The sequence below is a fragment of the Pongo pygmaeus genome, chromosome 13, assembly GCF_028885625.2.
Source record: "Pongo pygmaeus isolate AG05252 chromosome 13, NHGRI_mPonPyg2-v2.0_pri, whole genome shotgun sequence".
NCBI classification, from domain to species: domain Eukaryota; kingdom Metazoa; phylum Chordata; class Mammalia; order Primates; family Hominidae; genus Pongo; species Pongo pygmaeus.
Window position 1 is genome coordinate 64,409,029 of NC_072386.2, and position 17,874 is coordinate 64,426,902.

Sequence of the window (17,874 nt, forward strand, 5' to 3'; positions counted from 1 at the left end):
AAGTATGAAACACAGAAAGAATCATTATTCACCTCAGGGCATGAGTGGCTTTTCTTCCACTTGTATTGAAAATGAGCAACTATAGCCTTTTGTGATAAAAGTTTGTCACCTTGTCAAACTATTTCTAATATTAATGCAGAAACAGCACCAATAAACAACTGGAAGCCAGGCGCAGTGGCTCACGCTTGTAATCCCAACACTTTAGGAGGCTGACGGAGGATGGATCGCTTGAGCTCAGGAATTAGAAACTAGCTTGGGCAACACAGGCAGACCTTCTCTCTACAAAAAAATTTCAAAATTAGCTAGGCGCCTGTGGTCCCAGCTACACAGGAAACTGAGGCAGAAGGATGGCTTGAGCCTGGGAGGTCAAGGCTGCAGGAGCCATGATCACGCCACTACACTCCAGCATGGGCTAAAAAGCGAGACCCTGTCTCAAAAAAGGAAAAGAAAAGAAAGGACTGGAAACACCAGCCTGGGTCTCTCCTACTCATTCTCTGAAAATGACTCATATATAGAATTCTTTCTCTTCAATATTTTCACAGGTTAGAATGTTTTCACATTTAACAAAAATTCACTGCGTTTATATGAAAATGGGGAATCTGATTGTCTTTTCTCTCTGCCAACACTTTCTAAAATTAATTAAATTTTAATTGATTCATATTAGATTCACATATTTTTGAGATACATGTGATAATTTGATACATTCATAGAATCAAATCAGGGCAACTGGTGGCACAAGCCTGTAGTCACAGCTACTCAGGAGGCTGAGGTAGACCACCTTAAATATTTACCTGTCCTTTAAGAGAGAAACGTTTGAATTATTCTCTTCTAGCTATTTTGAAATGTATAATCAATTAATTTTAACTATAGTCAACCTACTGATGGAGGGGCATGGTGGTTCACACCTGTAATCCCAGCACTTTGGGAGGCCGAGGCAGGTGGATAACTTGAGATCAGGAGTTCAAGACCAGCCTGGCCAACATGGTGAAACCCCACCTCTACTAAAAATAGAAAAATTGGGTGTTTCCTCTCTCAGCTTTGGAGGCCCCGTCCCTCTGTCTCTGTACAAGGGAGCTTCTTCCTTATTTGCCTATTAAACTCTCCGCTCCTTAAAACAAACAAACAAAAAAATTTAGCTGGGTGTGGTGGTCCATGCCTATAATCCCAGCTACTCAGGAGGCTGAGGTATGAGAAACATTTGAACCCAGGAGGCAGAGGTTACAGTGAGCCGAGATCGCTCCACTGCACTCCAGCCTGGGCAACAGAGCGAGACTCCATCTCAAACAACAACAACAAAAACCCTACCGATCTATTGAACACTAGGTCTTATTTCTTCTGTCAAAGTGTATATTTGTACTCATTAATCAACCTCTCTTCCAACTATTTTAGCTGTTACAATGACAGTAAATAACCAATAGGTTAAATGCAAGATTAGAAGAAGGCAGTCTGTTGAAATTAATCCAGTAAGTATAAGAAAGTTTTACCTTGTTACACAGAGTTTGTGCATACTACGTCCTTCTACTGAAGAATGAGATGTTATTATTGCCATTCAATGGCCCGCCACGGCTGTATACCTTCTCTGACACAATTATAAATAACTCATTAAATAGACACATCGCTAAGTGATATTATAAGGCTAACACAATTCTTCATCAAACTCCAGCATTCACATTTGGTCTATTACCTTGGCTTTCACTCCTGCCTAATAGAATAATATACCATCTTTTAAGCAAGTTTATAACACTTAGAAAATATATAAATGAAGTGATGCTGCTAAAAGGATTAAATTGGAAAGTTCTCTTTCTTGAATGGTTTTGCTTACATTAGGAGAAAAAGAACTAACACGGTTCTCCAGAATTTATTTAAAATGCAATTGTTACATTATTTTCTGATAAAATTAATGACCAAAAAATCTTAATTTTAAATTGAAAACATAGCTAAAAGTATTATTCAGCTGTAAAATGTATTCACAACTCAGGTATACAGTGCTTTCTGATTTAAATGGCAGGAAAAAATTTTCAGACACTGAAAAGATTCGGTATCTCCCATCCCCTACCCAACTCTAATGTCTTCTTTCACTAAAGAATCTCCTATGAGCAAGAAACTTTACAGGTGTCATGATGTGAACCTTATGTGGATCCCTGAGAGCAAACAATCCAGAGTAATTCCAATGACAGGTGTAGCTTGCAGTATGTGGCGCTTTCCTGTAATTGTCCGCAAGGTGGCACTGCTGCCCCTTTTGTAAATGTCTTTATCCTCAATATAAAGGATTAGAAGCAATGTTATGAAAATTCAAGAATGTTCCAGAAAGCTCAGGGTGAATTCATTTTAAACTTTACTTGAGTTTTATATGAATCCTCCTATAAGCACAGACCAAGGTGAACCCAGGAAACGTTCTTTCATGTGGTACTAGGAAGTCTGGGCAAATGCTAGTCAATTTCAGGATTTATCAAGCGATTCACACTCTGCTATTAGGTTGCAATGGTTCTGCAGCCAAAGCCTGGGACGTCTCTCTATTAGCAGCCTGAAATTCACAGTATAATTATAAGCCTTCAAGTTAACTTCAGTTATGCTTTGGCTTTTGTACAAAGGCTGAATCTCTTGGTCAGGGAGCGGGGTATGAAAAAGAAAAAAAAAATCTTCAGAGTGACTTAGGAGGAGAAAAAATACTTCACAGAGTCACCTACCACCAGCAAAAGCATATCACCCTGTCAACCCCATAATATATTGCAGGGGATGACCTGTCCCCCTAAGGACCTACCTAAACACATTAATAGCCCACTGTCCCTTAGCTGAAACTCCCGGAGTCCAGAGTATTTTAGAATTCAGAACTGTTCTTTTCTAGTTTCAGAAAGTTAATATAGTGAATATATCATAAATGAAGTGAAATCCCTAGTTAAGATTAAAGCAATCCCTAAAATCAAACATATTACTATTTTCTGCAGCAACATCAATGAATATTCATACTACAAGAAATAAAGAGAATAAATGGCTTCACATCAATTCTCATCAGCCTTTTTTGGCCAAATGAGTCTTTCCTCAATTTATGAAGAAAAAAGGCTTTCAGTTTTCAGAGGTATTTTAGATTTAGGAATTGGGAAAAGGATTGTGCATTTATGCCCTCTGCTTCCTGTATTTCTGGGAACTATCTAGAAATGGGCCTGGTACCAATTGTGGAATTGTTTGACAGGAACTACAGAAGATCTGTAAAACCACCAAACGCAATGTTCTCTGACAACAATTAGTACGACAGTCATATCATGCAGTGAAGATCTGGCTAAACGAGATGAATAAGAAAACCTCAAAATATATAAGCTTATGCTTTGAAAAAACACAAGTGAGAACCCCTGTTTCCGCATCCTGACTCACAATGTTGCCCAGGCTGAAGTGGCTATTCACAGGCATGATCGTGGTGCACCCCAGCTTTAATATTCTGAGCTCAAGCAATTCTTGTGCCTCAGCCTCCTGAGCTAGGACTACAGGCATGCACTACCACACCCAGTTTCTGAGTTGAGGTGCTTGAAAATAAGAAACATCCATTTCAGAATCACTTCCATGCTCAGGAGATTAGAGAACCAGAGGATCGTGACTCTGGTTAATAAGTTAAGCCCAGCTTTGCTTATCTTTTCCCTTAGACCCCAAGGCCTTCTGTAACTCCATTCTCTCTGAATTCCATCTTCCACAACAAGGAGAACAGTACATGTCACATGACTACTCTCTAGGAGTTATTCTGATGAGTTCTCCAGTCAGCAGAGAAAACAGAGGTTTTCCATGTGACATAAAGCCTTTACACAATCAAGCAGAGACTCTCTTCCTACCTATTCCTTTCTAAGTCTCTGTTCATCTTGGCAAAAGGCATTGCGACCTCATAATGAGGTCAATATATTTACTTAGACCCAGAACATCAGCTGATATCTATTGTCAGGGAACTCCCAGAGCCCCACAGTGCCCTGGACTTATGATACTCCACTGCATCTTTGTCTTGAATCCTACTTTTTGCTCTCTTTCTGCTGCCTCACATAGAACAACTTACTTAATCCAACGTCACCCTCTTCTTGATCGTGAGGAGCTCGATGACAGCACAGGCGGCGGAGGAGAAGGCCCACGTGGCTCAGCAGGATGAGAGGTGGGGGCAGCCAGGGCTTCTCATGGTAGGTCATGATGTAGCGATAGCGGTTATATTTCCACAGGTTATTTGAAATGGATTCCATATCTAAGTAAACGTTGCTGTAAGATGAAGTGAGAGAGGGACAAGTTTTAATATGAAGACTTGAAAGGTAACAGATTCTATATTTTCCAACATTTATGATTGGCTCACCTGACATTACCAGCAGTTACCCAATACAAATACTATCCATGTGTTTACGATTCTTCTTCCATCAAACAAATATATTAGCTACCTTCTACAATGAAACATGCTAATCAGAATAACAAGCAAAAGGCAGACATTACAATCAGAGAAAAGAAAATGCCAACATTTTCAGTGTAACGAACAGAAAATCCATTCTGGAGCTCAACACTATTCTCAAGTCACCATCTCTTCTCACATAAGAAGCTCTTTTTCAGTCCATAATTCATCGTTTATGGGAAACAGCTTTAACGTTCCTCTGTATCATCTACCTAATGTCAAATGTGAGAACTGCTAGAAAAATCCCAGTTAAAACACGCAAACGAACAGTGTTAGTGAAGAAATTGAAGAAGAATCAATTCATCTTAAATCAAAAAGCAGAGCTTCTATTAAAATCCAGACAAATTATTTAGATTAACTTTACAATAAAAGTAACTCCTTATTGGTAGGTCACTTTGTAGTTGTAACATGGAGATAGGATGGTGAATGTTGATATTATAGAACTTGCCATGGGGGTAACGATTGGAGGTACAGTTATTCTGAAACAATACACCATCCTTAACTACTTAACTTTAAGTATATAATATGATATAAGAGGAAAACAATAAGATGTCCACCTTAATATTTTGCATAGACTAACAAAATTTAGTTTCTTTTTAAAACAATTCTTCTTCTTGCAGTGTCAAAATTTTAGTTTCTTTAGAGAAAGATAGCAGAGTAGAACTTGAGGAAGGCAGCCAAATCTAGCAAATAAAAACACAGACAACCCTAAACTTCAACAGTGATAAAGAAAAGGAACCAGGATCATCCTGGAGAAAGCCATCTTTGGGTAAGAATAGATGTTTCTCAGAATCCATACAGAAGGTGATTGAAACATAGATGACTGGGTTATACCAGTAGTTCTCAAGCATGTTTTCTGAACCAGCAGCAGCAGCATCACCTGAGAACATGTCAGAAATGCACATATTTGGGGCCCGGTCAATGAGTGGGAAACTCTAGGGTTGCACATGCTATTAATAGCAGTTTCACTCCAACGTGACAACAGCCTTCCACCAGCAGATGGCGACCTTAACAGTGTATTTAATTTTGGGGGGTTTGTTTGTTTGTTTGTTTTTGTTTTTTTCAATTATTTTATAAAGAATTGTCTGTAACCGGCTCCTGGACAAGTAGTCAGGTCTGGGGTTGGTCACTTTGTATGGTCTTCAGTGTGTTCATCTCTAACGTGAGAAATTTGTCCTATGCGAGGATTTCTCAACTTCTTTTTTGATGCTGGACATTTGTTGTTGTTGTTGTTGGCCAGGAGGCTCACAAAGAGGCCTTTATTTATCTAGCTCAAAGTATACACTATCACAGTCTTATTTGCTACTCCTTCTACTAAAATAGTTCAAATCAATGTTTCTACCACACTATCAAAAAGTTATATTTCTTTTTGCCTCCCCACATCAGAGTGGTTGAATAGAAGGTAGAAACAGGCCGAGAGTCCATAGGCTCCCAGCTCTAAACAGTGTCAGGGCAGGAAGGGGTGGCTCCAGGTCTCACTGTGGCACCTTCTACAGAAAATAGACGCAGCTGCCAGGCCTGGGGACAGAAACCAGACATCCCAGTCCATCTCCAAAAAGCAGCACAAATACTTTCCCCCGACAGTATGAAAAATACACACCTCTAGCACACTGCAGTGGTGCATTTAGTTTTCTTTAAGAAAAAACAAATCAGTAGTTATGTATCCTGTTTCCTCAAGTTTCAAGAAAAAAAAAAAATGAAAGGTCACTCTTTTCTCTTTAAACACTGATGTGTAGCTAGTAACTTGGATAAAAAGGTAACCACCCTACAAAATGTGCTCAGCATGTTCTGATGCCAGGATGGGCTTGGCCGCCTAGGCTGGGGCTAGAAAGGAGAACTCCATCTGTCCCAGTGGAAACTGAAGCCAAGTGTCGGTGCCGCATTTGGCTTCAAGATCGAGAATCAGAGCCTTTGAAATGGAAAGGGGGCATCTGAAAGGGCACCCCCACCAGGGGCTTTTCAGAGCTAAGGCTCCAGAAGGAAGGAGTCGCCCTGCTAGTGACAGAGCTGGGAGTCACTCTGAGCTGCAGCTCCCACAGGATCCCCATGTGAGAGGCCCCATCTGACCCTCTCCAGCCCATGGCTCTCTGCAACTGCCACCTATACTCAGGTATATGGCTTTGCTGCTGCTGGCTTTTCAAATCAGCTATTATGTTTGAGATGTGACTGTCACCAACACAGTTCTGTCCTAAAAAGCCATCCCAGTGCCATGTTGGCTCAGGGGGCACCAGCTTTGTGCTGCCTCCGTAACAAGCAGGAGAGTTCTCAAAGCAATGTTCCACTGATCCCTGGACGCCACTGCAGCATTAGGGACAGGTTCGGTCCCCTGGAGGGGAAAGGTGGCTTCAAGGCTGTTCTCTGGGCCGTTTGCAGGAGATCTGCAGGTACCAGGAGCCCGTACTTATCGCTTCTTTCAGTGGTGGCCAAGCCAACCAGACCCAAACATGATGCACACGGGCTCCCAGACTTGGCTCTCACTCAAAATTGACCCACACCCCTTGGGCTGCTCTGCAGTTCTTTGGACTCCAAGACCCAGAAGGGCCTCTGCCCAGCTGCCTGCTTGGGCAAGACTCACTGGGTACCATGAGCAGCAGGTGTTCACCCAACCTCGAGTATACACCCCTAGTGACTGGGAGCGCACCACCTGACCGGGCGACACTCCTTCCCAAAGAGTCCAAAGAGCCTCTTGGAGACACCCACAGCAGGAGCATCACGCCATCCCATCAACAGCCCCCATTTACCTTCCTGGGGCTAAGATGCGGGGTGTGAGCCTTTCCCCTGAGAGCAAATGGGCAGTGAGACACTGGACATTTTTAATAAACAAAAATCTCAGACTACCAGCCTGGGCAACATGGCGAAACCCCGTCTCTACCAAAAATACAAAATTTAGCTGGACATAGTGGCACGCATCTGTGATCCCCGCTACTCGGGAGGTTGAGGTGGGACGATTGCTTGAACCAGGGAGGCAGAGGTTGCAGTGAACTGAGATCACACCACTGCACCACTCCAGCCTGAGTGACAGAGTGAATCCCTATCTCTCCCCATGCCCCCACAAAAAACTCAGACCCTTTTATTATTTGATATATAAAAATAGCTATTATAACTAAACACCAGCAAATATTCCAAGTTCCTAAAATGGTTGGGCTAAGAGACATGATGACTATCATATAAAAAGCAGGAAGGTATGTCTTCCCCATGTATAGGTAACAACACAGCAGTCACTTTTTTTTTAAGAATTTTGATTTACTTTGCTGACTCTCAACCCTTGTCTTCCCTACTTTCGTTACTCATACTGCATAAATTGATTTTCCCTTTTCTTATCTTTTCCTCTTCAGTAAGATAAGCAAGGAATCAAATACCTAGCACAGTGCCTGACAGTTAAGAGGCATCTAGAAAATATGAGTTTCTTCCCATTACTTCACTTGGTTTCTTTTGTCTAGGAAACAAGTATGTGTCAGGCACTCTTTTCAGTGTTTGAGGTAAATTGCTTGCTTCTGAGCAAGACGAGAAGATGTGAGGAAGTGGCCCATACTGGTAGCTGCAGGAAGAGCATTCTAGGCAGAGGGAATAGCAAGTGCAAAGGCACCTGTGTGGTCTGAAAAACTGAGGGGCCACTGTGGTTGGAGAGAATGGGTCAGGGGAAGACTAGTGTGATGCACGATTTAAGAAGTGACGGCTGGGTGCAGTGGCTCACACCTGTAATCCCAGCACTTTGGGAGGCCAAGGCAGGTGGATCACAAGGTCAAGAGTTCAAGACCAGCCTGGCCAATATGGTGAAACCCTGTCTCTACTAAAAATACAAAAATTAGCCGGGTGTGGTGGCATGCACCTGTAGTCCCAGCTACTTGGGAGGCTGAGGCAGAAGAATCACTTGAACCCGGGAGGCAAAGGTTGCAATGAGCCGAGATAACACCACTGCAGTCCCGCCTGGGCAACAGAGAGAGACTCAAAAAAAAAAAGAAAAAAAGTGACAGGGGCCAGGCATGGTGGCTCACACCTGTAATCCCAGCACTTTGGGAGACCGAGGCGGGTGCAGGAATTTGAGACCAGCCTGGCCAACAGGGTGAAACCCTGTCTCTACTAAAAATACAAAAATTAGCCAGGTGTGTGGCACACACCTGCAATCCCAGCTACTCGGGAGGCTGAGGTAGGACACCTGCTTGAACCTGGGAGGCAGAGGTTGCAGTGAGCTGAGATCGTGCCATTGCACTCTAGCCTGGGTGACAAAAGTGAAACTCCGTCTCAAAAAAAAAAGAAGTGACAGGAAAGCCAACTCACATGGGGCCATATAAGTCATTGTAGCGACTTAAACTTTTACCCAGAAGTAAAATGGGAGGCACTGAAGAGTTTGGAGCAGAAGAGTAATATCCTCTGATGTCTGCTTTTAAAGGGTCATTTGGACTACTGTGTTGAGAAAAGAATATAGGGAGTCAAAGACAGAAACAGAGAGATAAATTAGAGGCTCTGTGGTAACAGTGGGGTAGTGAGAGGTCGTTAAATCAGTTATCTATTTGAAGGTTGAGTTAATAGAAGTTCCTGAGAGTTTAGAGGTAGAGGTTCAAGAGACATTAAGAATGACTCCATGTACAGAATCATGGTGTAGAGTAGAGAAAAAGTAAGAATGACTACTTAGTTTTTGGTGTAAACAACTGAAAAGCTGGAACATCAACAAAAACTCATGTTCTTCCTCGCAGATTTGGGAAAGACTACATTAAATATTATAAATAAAAGTATGTTGGGAAAGAGGGGAGATGAAGAGTTTGGGTATTTTAAATTTTAGAAACTTCTAACTGGTGAAGGAAGGGGCCAGTTGGATCTCCATGGCTGGAGTTTAAGAAAGAGAGCTGGGCTGGGGATATAAATTGGGTGTGCTCAGGATATACAGGAAACTGAAAGAGATCACAAAAAGCATAAATAAAGGAAAAGGCAGGTCCGGGTTCAGGGACATTCCAATGTTAAAAGGTTGGGGAGAAGATGATCCAGAAAAGAAGATTGAGAAGTAGTGAGAAGTGACAGAGAAGAAAACAGAGGGCCTGACACCGTGGCTCACCAATCCCAGCACTTAGGGAGGCAGAGGCAGGTGGATCACTTGAGGTCAGGAATTTTAGACCAGCCTGGTCAACATGGTGAAACCCCGTCTCTACTAAAAATACAAAAATTAGCCAGGTGTGGTGGCAGGCGCCTGTAATCCCATCTACTTGGGACGCTGAGGCAGGAGAATTGCTTGAACCCAGGAGGCAGAGGTTGCGGTGAGCTGGGGTCACACCCACTGCACTCCAGCCTGGCTAACAGAGCAAGACTCTATCTCAAAAAAAAAGAAGAAAAAGAAAGAAAGGAAAAGAAAAGGAAAGGAAAGGAGAGGAGAGGAGAGGAAAGGAAAGGAGAGGAAAGGAAGAAAGAGAGAGAGAGAAAGAGAGAAAACAGAGAACGGGGAAGCTGGGAGCAAGTGAACAAAGAATATCAAGAACTCCTTAGCCAACTTGCAATTCCATCACTTGCTATCCTTTCATAATTTGAACTTACTGCCTAATCACAACTCAAGATCTCCTTGCATTTTGATGTTGTTACATTGTACTTTCCCCCCACAGTCAGTTCTCCATATCTGTGGGTTCTACATCTGTGGATTCAAACAACCACAGATTGAAAATATTTGGGGAAAAGAAAAGGATGATTGTGTCTGAGCTGAACATGCAGAGACATTTTATCTTTGTCATTATTCCCTCAACAATACAGTATAGCAACCATTTACATTGCATTAATACTATATTAGGTATTATAGAGAATTTAGAGATGTTTTAAAGTATACAGGAGGATGTGCCTAGGTTATATGAAATACTACACCATTTTCTATAAGGGACTGGAGCACCCATAGAGTTTGGTATCTGCAGGGGGTCCTGGAACAAGTACTCCACAGATAAAGATGGATGACTGCATTTATTATTTCACCGTTTCCCATGCTCCGTGTCCTTCTTACTAGTAGTTTTATGTGCATATTTCAAAACAATAATAATAAAACATAGAACACACAAAAATCAAAGGTTACATACTCAAAGTACATGTGAATCTACTCAACATATCTGCCCACATTTCTTATTTAAATAATCATATTTAATTGAAATAACCTACTTGAAGAAAGCAATCAACAGGTTCACCATGATGATATATTGCACGAAGAGGTAGACAGCTTGCAAGAATGGAGTAAGAAAAGAACCAGGAGGGCAGGATGGCTGGCTTGAACAAACTACAAATAAAGAATTTTAAAAGAATGAAAGATAAGATGAATCACAGTCCTGCCACTCTAGATAAACATTTAGCACATTAACTGCACAGAATACCATAAATTCAAACATTTTTAAGATTTAGATGATTGTTTTTCAGATTTATTTTACTCTTGTTAACTATGAAGGCACAATTTCTGCATGATGGTAAAATCCCATACACACCATCTATGTCTCCAGCATAGACTTCTCCGTATATCATCCAGTATGGCTCAAATACAATATCTCGAGCTAGACTCCAAGATGGTGGCTCCTTTGGCGAAAGGATGGCCTTGCGTGCCACTCCAAAGCTCAGCAGGACTATGGCCATGATGATCACAATATAGAACATGTTTGCTGTCTGCAAAAGAGCATAGTACAACCAGAATTTTACCACAGATTTGAAGTTCAAAAGAAACCAAACACCAGCAGCCATCATAATTATACCTGCAAATAATAAGATTGTCTAGTCATTGACTAAAACACCCTTGTGCAGGAACAGCTAGACTTTCTTTGGCTAAACTCTTGTTTTCTCACACAGTATGCATTTCAAGTCAACTTGGTCTATGGAATAATATAAATGTGCTGAGAGGAGAGAATCTGTGCTTCTTTGTTTAAGCAGTAATGAATTGTGAACACTTTTTGATTAGCTAATATGTAAGTTTGCCCCTAGTTGGACCAGAGGTTAGGAAAATTAAAAAAGAAAAAATAGGGTATTGTTGAATTAGTCCAATGGCTCCTTATTCCCAGAATTGTCTTCAGGAATTGATTAGAGTCTAAGAAACTGATCAAGCCAGTTTAATTCCATCTACTAAATGTACATCAACTCAGTCCTTTAGTTTACTGTAACAGAGAGAGCATTCACCACAATTCCCATCATTATTTCAAGAGCTACTCTACATCTCTTAGCTTTCCTTCCATTAGGCTGGGGCTGTGAAACCTATTCCAGCCAGTGGGCTGTGGTTTGATGGTGACTTGGGCACTTCTTGTCCAGAGCAGTTAAAAGCCATTAGACTTTCTCCATCCCTCTCACTCCCTACCATAGACCTTAGGAGCTAAATGTTCACGTAGCTATGTCACAAGACAAAGGGATCCCAGATTCCTGAGTCACTGCACAGAGGACAACCCCCATGAGCACTCACCAAACCTTGCATTAGGGAGAAATACCCTTGTGCGAAGTCATTGAAATATATTGATTATCTCGGCATAGCCTATCTCATAAAGACTAATGTCACCAAGACAAGAGAAAACATTTCTAGTCTAAGAGAAAAATGTCAAATAGGAAAAATCTTTGGAGTCCTGGAGGTTGTCTCTTTTCTGTCCTCTTTGTTTGTTTGTCTTAGCACTACCCTTCAATCTCCAGAACTTGCCCCTTCCCTGCCAGTAAGTATTCTAGAAGGAAAAGTCAAAGATGATCTTGAGACACTGTAATTATTAAAGCGTAGGTCTTAGGTCCTTGTGAACAGCCAGATGGAAAAAGCCGGCCAGGCTCAGTAGCTCACACCTGTAATCCCAGCACTTTGGGAGGCCGAAGCGAGCAGATCACTTTAGGTCAAGAGTTTGAGACTAGCTTGGCCAACATGGTGAAACCCCGTCTCTACTAAAAAATAAAAAATTAGCCTGGCATGGTGGCAAGTGCCTGTAGTCCCTACTATAGGCTACTCGGGAAGCTGAGGCAGGAGAATCACTTGAATGCAGGAAGTGGAGGTTGCAGTGAGCAGAGATTGCACCACTGCACTCCAGCCTGGACAACAGAGCAAGACTCCATCTCAGAAAAAAAAAGAAAAAGAAAAAAAGAAAAAGCTGACACAACTGTATGGCAAGCTCAGATGACAGACTGGAGCTAGGTGGCCCAATTTTGAATCCTGGCTCCCCATATATTCCTTTGAGGAATTTGCTTAACCTCCATTTCCTTGTATGTAAATATGTATAATAACACTACCTATTTCCTAAAGTTGTTACTAAGATTAAACGAGTTAATACATACTAATTACCTAGAACAGTGTGTGGCCTATAGTAAGCACGATCTAAGAGTGTGATGGTAGGGGAGAGTCAGTGAGTGATACAAGAATAAACGGATATTTTAGCAGAAAATATCATTGGTGGTAGCCTCACATGAATCTGGTCCTCGGGAATTATTGTGCTCAGAGACAGATTTGACTCAATCCCATACCATCTGGTCCTAATCAAAAGGGTAAGCTGAGTGTCCCAACCAACTAACTATGCAATATACTATCCAAGTTCATTTGCTAATACTAGTTTGTGGTTATATGGAAGGCAGTGGTGACATGATCTTGCTCGCTGTGCTTCTATAAATAATTCCAAAATAGCGAGGCACAATGGCTCATACCTGTAATCCCAGCACTTTGGGAGGCTGAGGCAGGAGGATCATTTGAGCTCAGGAGTTTGAGACCAGCCTGGGCAACATAGTGGGACCCTGTCTATATAAATAATAAAAAATAATTAGCTTGGCATGATGGTGTGTGCCTGTGGTCCCAGTTACTCAGGTGGTTGAGAATTTCTTGAGCCTAGGAGGGTGAGGTTGCAGTGAGCCGTGATCGCACCACTGCACTCCAGCCTAGGTGACAGAGCGAGACCCTGTCTCACATAATGATGATAATAATAATAATAATTTCGAAAGTTAAACTATCCGATATAAACCATGAAGAGCCATTAAAAAGAAGCCAGGCATGGTGGTGCATGCCTATAGTCCCAGCTACTCAGGACGCTGAGATGGGAGGATCCCTTGAGCCCAACAGTTCAAATCTAGCCTGCACAACATAGCATCTTTACAAAGAACACTAGAACAACAGGGGGACTATATTTAATAATAATTAATTGTACATTTTAAAATAACTAAAAGAGTGTAAGTGACTTGTTTGTAACACAAAGGATTAGTGCTCGAGGTGATGAATACCCCGTTTACCCTGATGTGATTATTATGTATGCCTATATCAAAATATTCCATATACCCCTTAAATACATACACTTACTTATGTACTCACAAGAATTCTTTTAAAAACTTTTTTTTTTTTTTTGAGATGGAGTCTTGCTCTGTCGCTCAGGCTGGGGTACAGCGGTGCAATCTCGGCTCACTGCAAGCTCTGCCTCCCGGGTTCACGCTATTCTCCCACCTCAGCCTCCTGAGTAGCTGGGACTACAGGTGCCCACCACCATGCCCGGCTAATTTTTTGTATTTTTAGTAGAGATGGGGTTTCACCCTGTTAGCCAGGATGGTCTTGATCTCCTGACTTTGTGATCCGCCCGCCTTGGCCTCCCAAAGTGCTGGGATTACAGGTGTGAGCCACCACGCCCGGCTAAAAATAATTTTAAAAAAGAATACCAGGATATAAAACTAGACTGTACTCACCATTTTTGCAATCATGGTCACATATGGACCTGCATGTTGATTCACAGCAAAGAAGTCCAGGAGCCGTGAGAACCAGAATATGATGTCTATGCAGTAGATCAGTCTTCCCGCTGTGTGAAAAGGAGGGTCACCCCATCGAAGAACGAAGCCAACTGAAAACAGGCCAATGGCCACAGTTTCTGTTAAGTTCCAGTACTCACTAATCCATACCTTCACCTTTTGAGTAAACTTCCCAGGTTCTGAAATACAGATCTAAAAGAAGGAAGAAAGAAACTTTAAAAACGAGGTACAACCAAAGAATCCCATCAATATGATCTTCTTAAATACACAAACCATTCACTGAAAGAGTAATCTAAAACCTGCCAAACCTTAAATCACTCGCAGATTTCAGAGACTTAAGTTATCATCAGTAATGAATTATTTAAACAATGCTATACAAATATAATTTAATTCATTTGATAATGCTAGATTGTCACTTGAAACTCCAACTAGAAGTCAAAAAAAACAGAAAGCACTTTTTCTAGCTTTCAATAACCCTAAAATACCATGAGAAAACACCAAGACATTTTAAAACAATACTGCAGGCTGGGCGCGGTGGCTCATGCCTGTAATCCCAGCACTTTGGGAGGCCAAGGCGGATGGATCACGGAGGTCAGGAGATCGAGACCATCCTGGCTAAAACAGTGAAACCCCGTCTTTACTAAAAATACAAAAAATTAGCCGGGCATGGTTGCGGGCGCCTGTAGTCCCAGCTACTCGGGAGGCTGAGGCAGGAGAATGGCATGAACCCGGGAGGCGGAGCTTGCAGTGAGCCGAAATCGCACCACTGCACTCCAGCCTGGGCGACAGAGCGAGGCTCCGTCTCAAAATAAATAAATAAATAAATAAATAAATAAATAAATAAATAAATAAAATTCAATACTGCAGTGGATCTGTATAGCTACGATTTCATTTCAGGAGGCACAGCAGGGTGCAAAGAAACACTGGATGGAGCAAGGGATCCTGTAATCCAGTCCGACTACTGCTATTTAGTGAGTTGTTGACAAACTACTAAGAATATGATATCGGGCCGGGTGCAGTGGCTCACGCCTGTAATCCCAACACTTTGGGAGGCCGAGGCAGGTGGATCACTTGAGGTCAGGAGTTCGAGACCAGCCTGGCCAACATGATGAAACCCCATCTCTACTAAAAATACAAAAATTAGGCCAGGTGCAGTGGCTCACGCCTGTAATCCTGACACTTTGGGAGGCCGAGGCAGGTGGATCACTTGAGGTCAGGAGTTCAAGACCAGCCTGGCCAACATGGTGAAACCCTGTCTCTGCTAAAAATACAAAAATTAGCTGGGTGTGGTGGCAGGCACCTGTAATCTCAGCTACTCCGGAGGCTAAGGCAAGAGAATTGCTTGAACTTGGGAGGCAAAGGTTGCAGTAAGCCGAGATCTCACCACTGCACTCCAGCCTGGGTGACAGAGCAAGACTCCGTCTCAAAAGAAAAAAAAAAGAAAAAAAAAGAATGTGATATTGGAACTCACTAAGATAAAAAAATACCCCTGAAACACCATATCAGACAAACAGAAATGTAAAATAGTACACCAATTTTCCCTGAAGCATTAAAAAAAAAGGGTACAGTTCAGATAACTATCTGTTTCTCTCCTGACTTATTTTCTATAATCATAAACTCCACATAGGAATTAGCAGGCAACATAGGTATAATTACAAAGAATATAAGTATATAATGGTTATATTACTTCTAGGAGAAAATAAACATAGGTAAATACACAGACACAGAGACACACATTGACATCTAAAACAGTCTGAGTCAGAAATATTTATGATTGCAGTTATAACTGATAGGAATGCTAGTTTTTGTTTTTGTTTTTGTTTTTGTTTGAGATGGAGTCTCGCTCTGTCACACAGGCTGGAGAGCAGTGGCACGATCTTGGCTCACTGCAACCTCCAGCTCCTGGATTCAAGCAATTCTCCTGCCTTAGCCTCCCAAGTACCTGGGATTACAGGTGCGTGCCACCACGCCCGGCTAATTTTTTGTATTTTTAGTAGAGACGGGGTTTCACCATGTTAGCCAAGATGATCTCGATCTCCTGACCTTGTGATCTGCCTGCCTCGGCTTCCCAAAGTGCTGAGATTACAAGCATAAGCCACCACGCCCGGCCCCTTTTTTTTTTTTAAAAGTAACTCACTATGAACTAGAAATTTTTAAGTTTTGTTTTTTTGCTTCTTGGATTATTTGCCTCAGAGAGATTTCCAGCTTCAATTTTCAAAATGTTTGGTAGGAGCTTTCAAAAGCTATAAACATATTCCTTACATATTGCACAACTTCAGCCATTTATGCCACTCATTAGATGAAATTGATAATATGAAAATAATGCAAAGCAACAAAAATCCACCCCACCAAAAAAAAAAAAAAAACTCAGGGAAATCAAACAGTTGGAGGGTTTAATACAATTCTATGGCACCATCTATCCTTTAGGATTGGTAAACACACCAAGATATCCACTTCAAAGATAACTGCTTCCAAAGTGCACCAACCAGCAGAAAGCAGCTGATAAGGATAAAGGGCTGGAATCAAGGATTCTCCCCCAAATAACCTTTATGCAGCATGTAAGTCAAGGTAAGTGTGTCCTGTCTTCCCCCACCCTTGACATGTCCGTTTTCATCACCAGAGCCAAGGAGTCTTTTAGCGGACACCTACAGAAGCTGAGGACATATGCAGAAGATAAAGGTAGATGGCATAACTCACCTCCCTGACCGCCTCAATAGCATTGGTGAAGATGTAAATGCTAACAAGCCACTCCTGCACGCTGGGCTGGGGCTGCATCTCCACCAACACGGTGTAAGTGAACAGCATGAGGAATGCCAAATACGCCATCTGTGAGGGGGACACACATTCCCCAGATGTAAGTGAGAGCAAGCATGGAGCATGCCAAGGAGAGGCAGATGGAGCAGAAACCCAGGCATGAACTTCAACATGATAACATGAACACAGAACTAGCACCACCTTCGGGTTATTGATGACCTACTATCAAGGAAAGCACAATAATCCATGGTGTTCTAGTCTAGGATTTAGAGGCAGGAATGAAATCACTGTTCTCAGATACATGGAAGGACACAATGTGTCATTCTGCTGGCTCCTGACTAGCATTTCCAGGACCCTGCACATCCAACAGGGGCACTGGCAAGCTAACAGCAAGCCCAGGAGGAATCACAGGTCTTCCCCTCCATCTTAAACACAGAAAGAAAACATGTGTGAAGCATGCCAGATCCGCAGTGGCAATAGATGCTTATTTTCAAATACAGTGAACTGTGGCATTTACCACTGCTGGAAGTTCTATTTTATGTTGATTAAAATACTCTGTTTAATAGAAAAGTTGTGTCCAACTGTGAGCCCTTTTAACTAAGGACTGTTTGTCAATATTTATATCTTCAGCACTCAGCACTCAGCACTCTGCCTGACACATGATAGATATTCAATAAATGTTTGTCTAATTACTGTGTATATATATGTATGCCTAGATTTCCAAAGTCTTGAAAGAATTAAGACATAGTGATCACACATATAGATACATCGTGATTAATAGCTTTGTAATCTTACCTAATATTCTTATCTTCTTAAGATATAGTCCCAGAAGCAGAATATCTGTCCATGCACATTGAAAACTGTGACAAATATTACTAAATTTTCTGACAGGAAGGCTTTACCAATTTACACTATTATCAACAATGTATGAGACTGCAGTCCTCTAAATAGCCTCAGAGACAACACACAATGCTCACTGATCAATACTTGCATTTTAAAACCTTGTATCGGCTGGATGCGGTGGC

The 17,874-nt window shown here is 41.8% G+C and overlaps 1 protein-coding gene across 1 annotated transcript in view; it reads right to left on the reverse strand.

Moving 5' to 3' along the window:
- TRPM6 (transient receptor potential cation channel subfamily M member 6) overlaps window positions 1-17,874 on the reverse strand; it is a 164,802-nt gene that overhangs the window by 47,764 nt on the left and 99,164 nt on the right. Inside the window, exons 20-24 of the mRNA XM_063649604.1 lie at window positions 16,793-16,921; window positions 14,036-14,287; window positions 10,852-11,026; window positions 10,535-10,649; window positions 4,034-4,227 (exon numbers count right to left, since the gene is read on the reverse strand). Coding sequence (XP_063505674.1) covers window positions 4,034-4,227; window positions 10,535-10,649; window positions 10,852-11,026; window positions 14,036-14,287; window positions 16,793-16,921 — 865 coding nt within the window. The remainder of the gene's footprint in view (window positions 1-4,033; window positions 4,228-10,534; window positions 10,650-10,851; window positions 11,027-14,035; window positions 14,288-16,792; window positions 16,922-17,874) is intronic.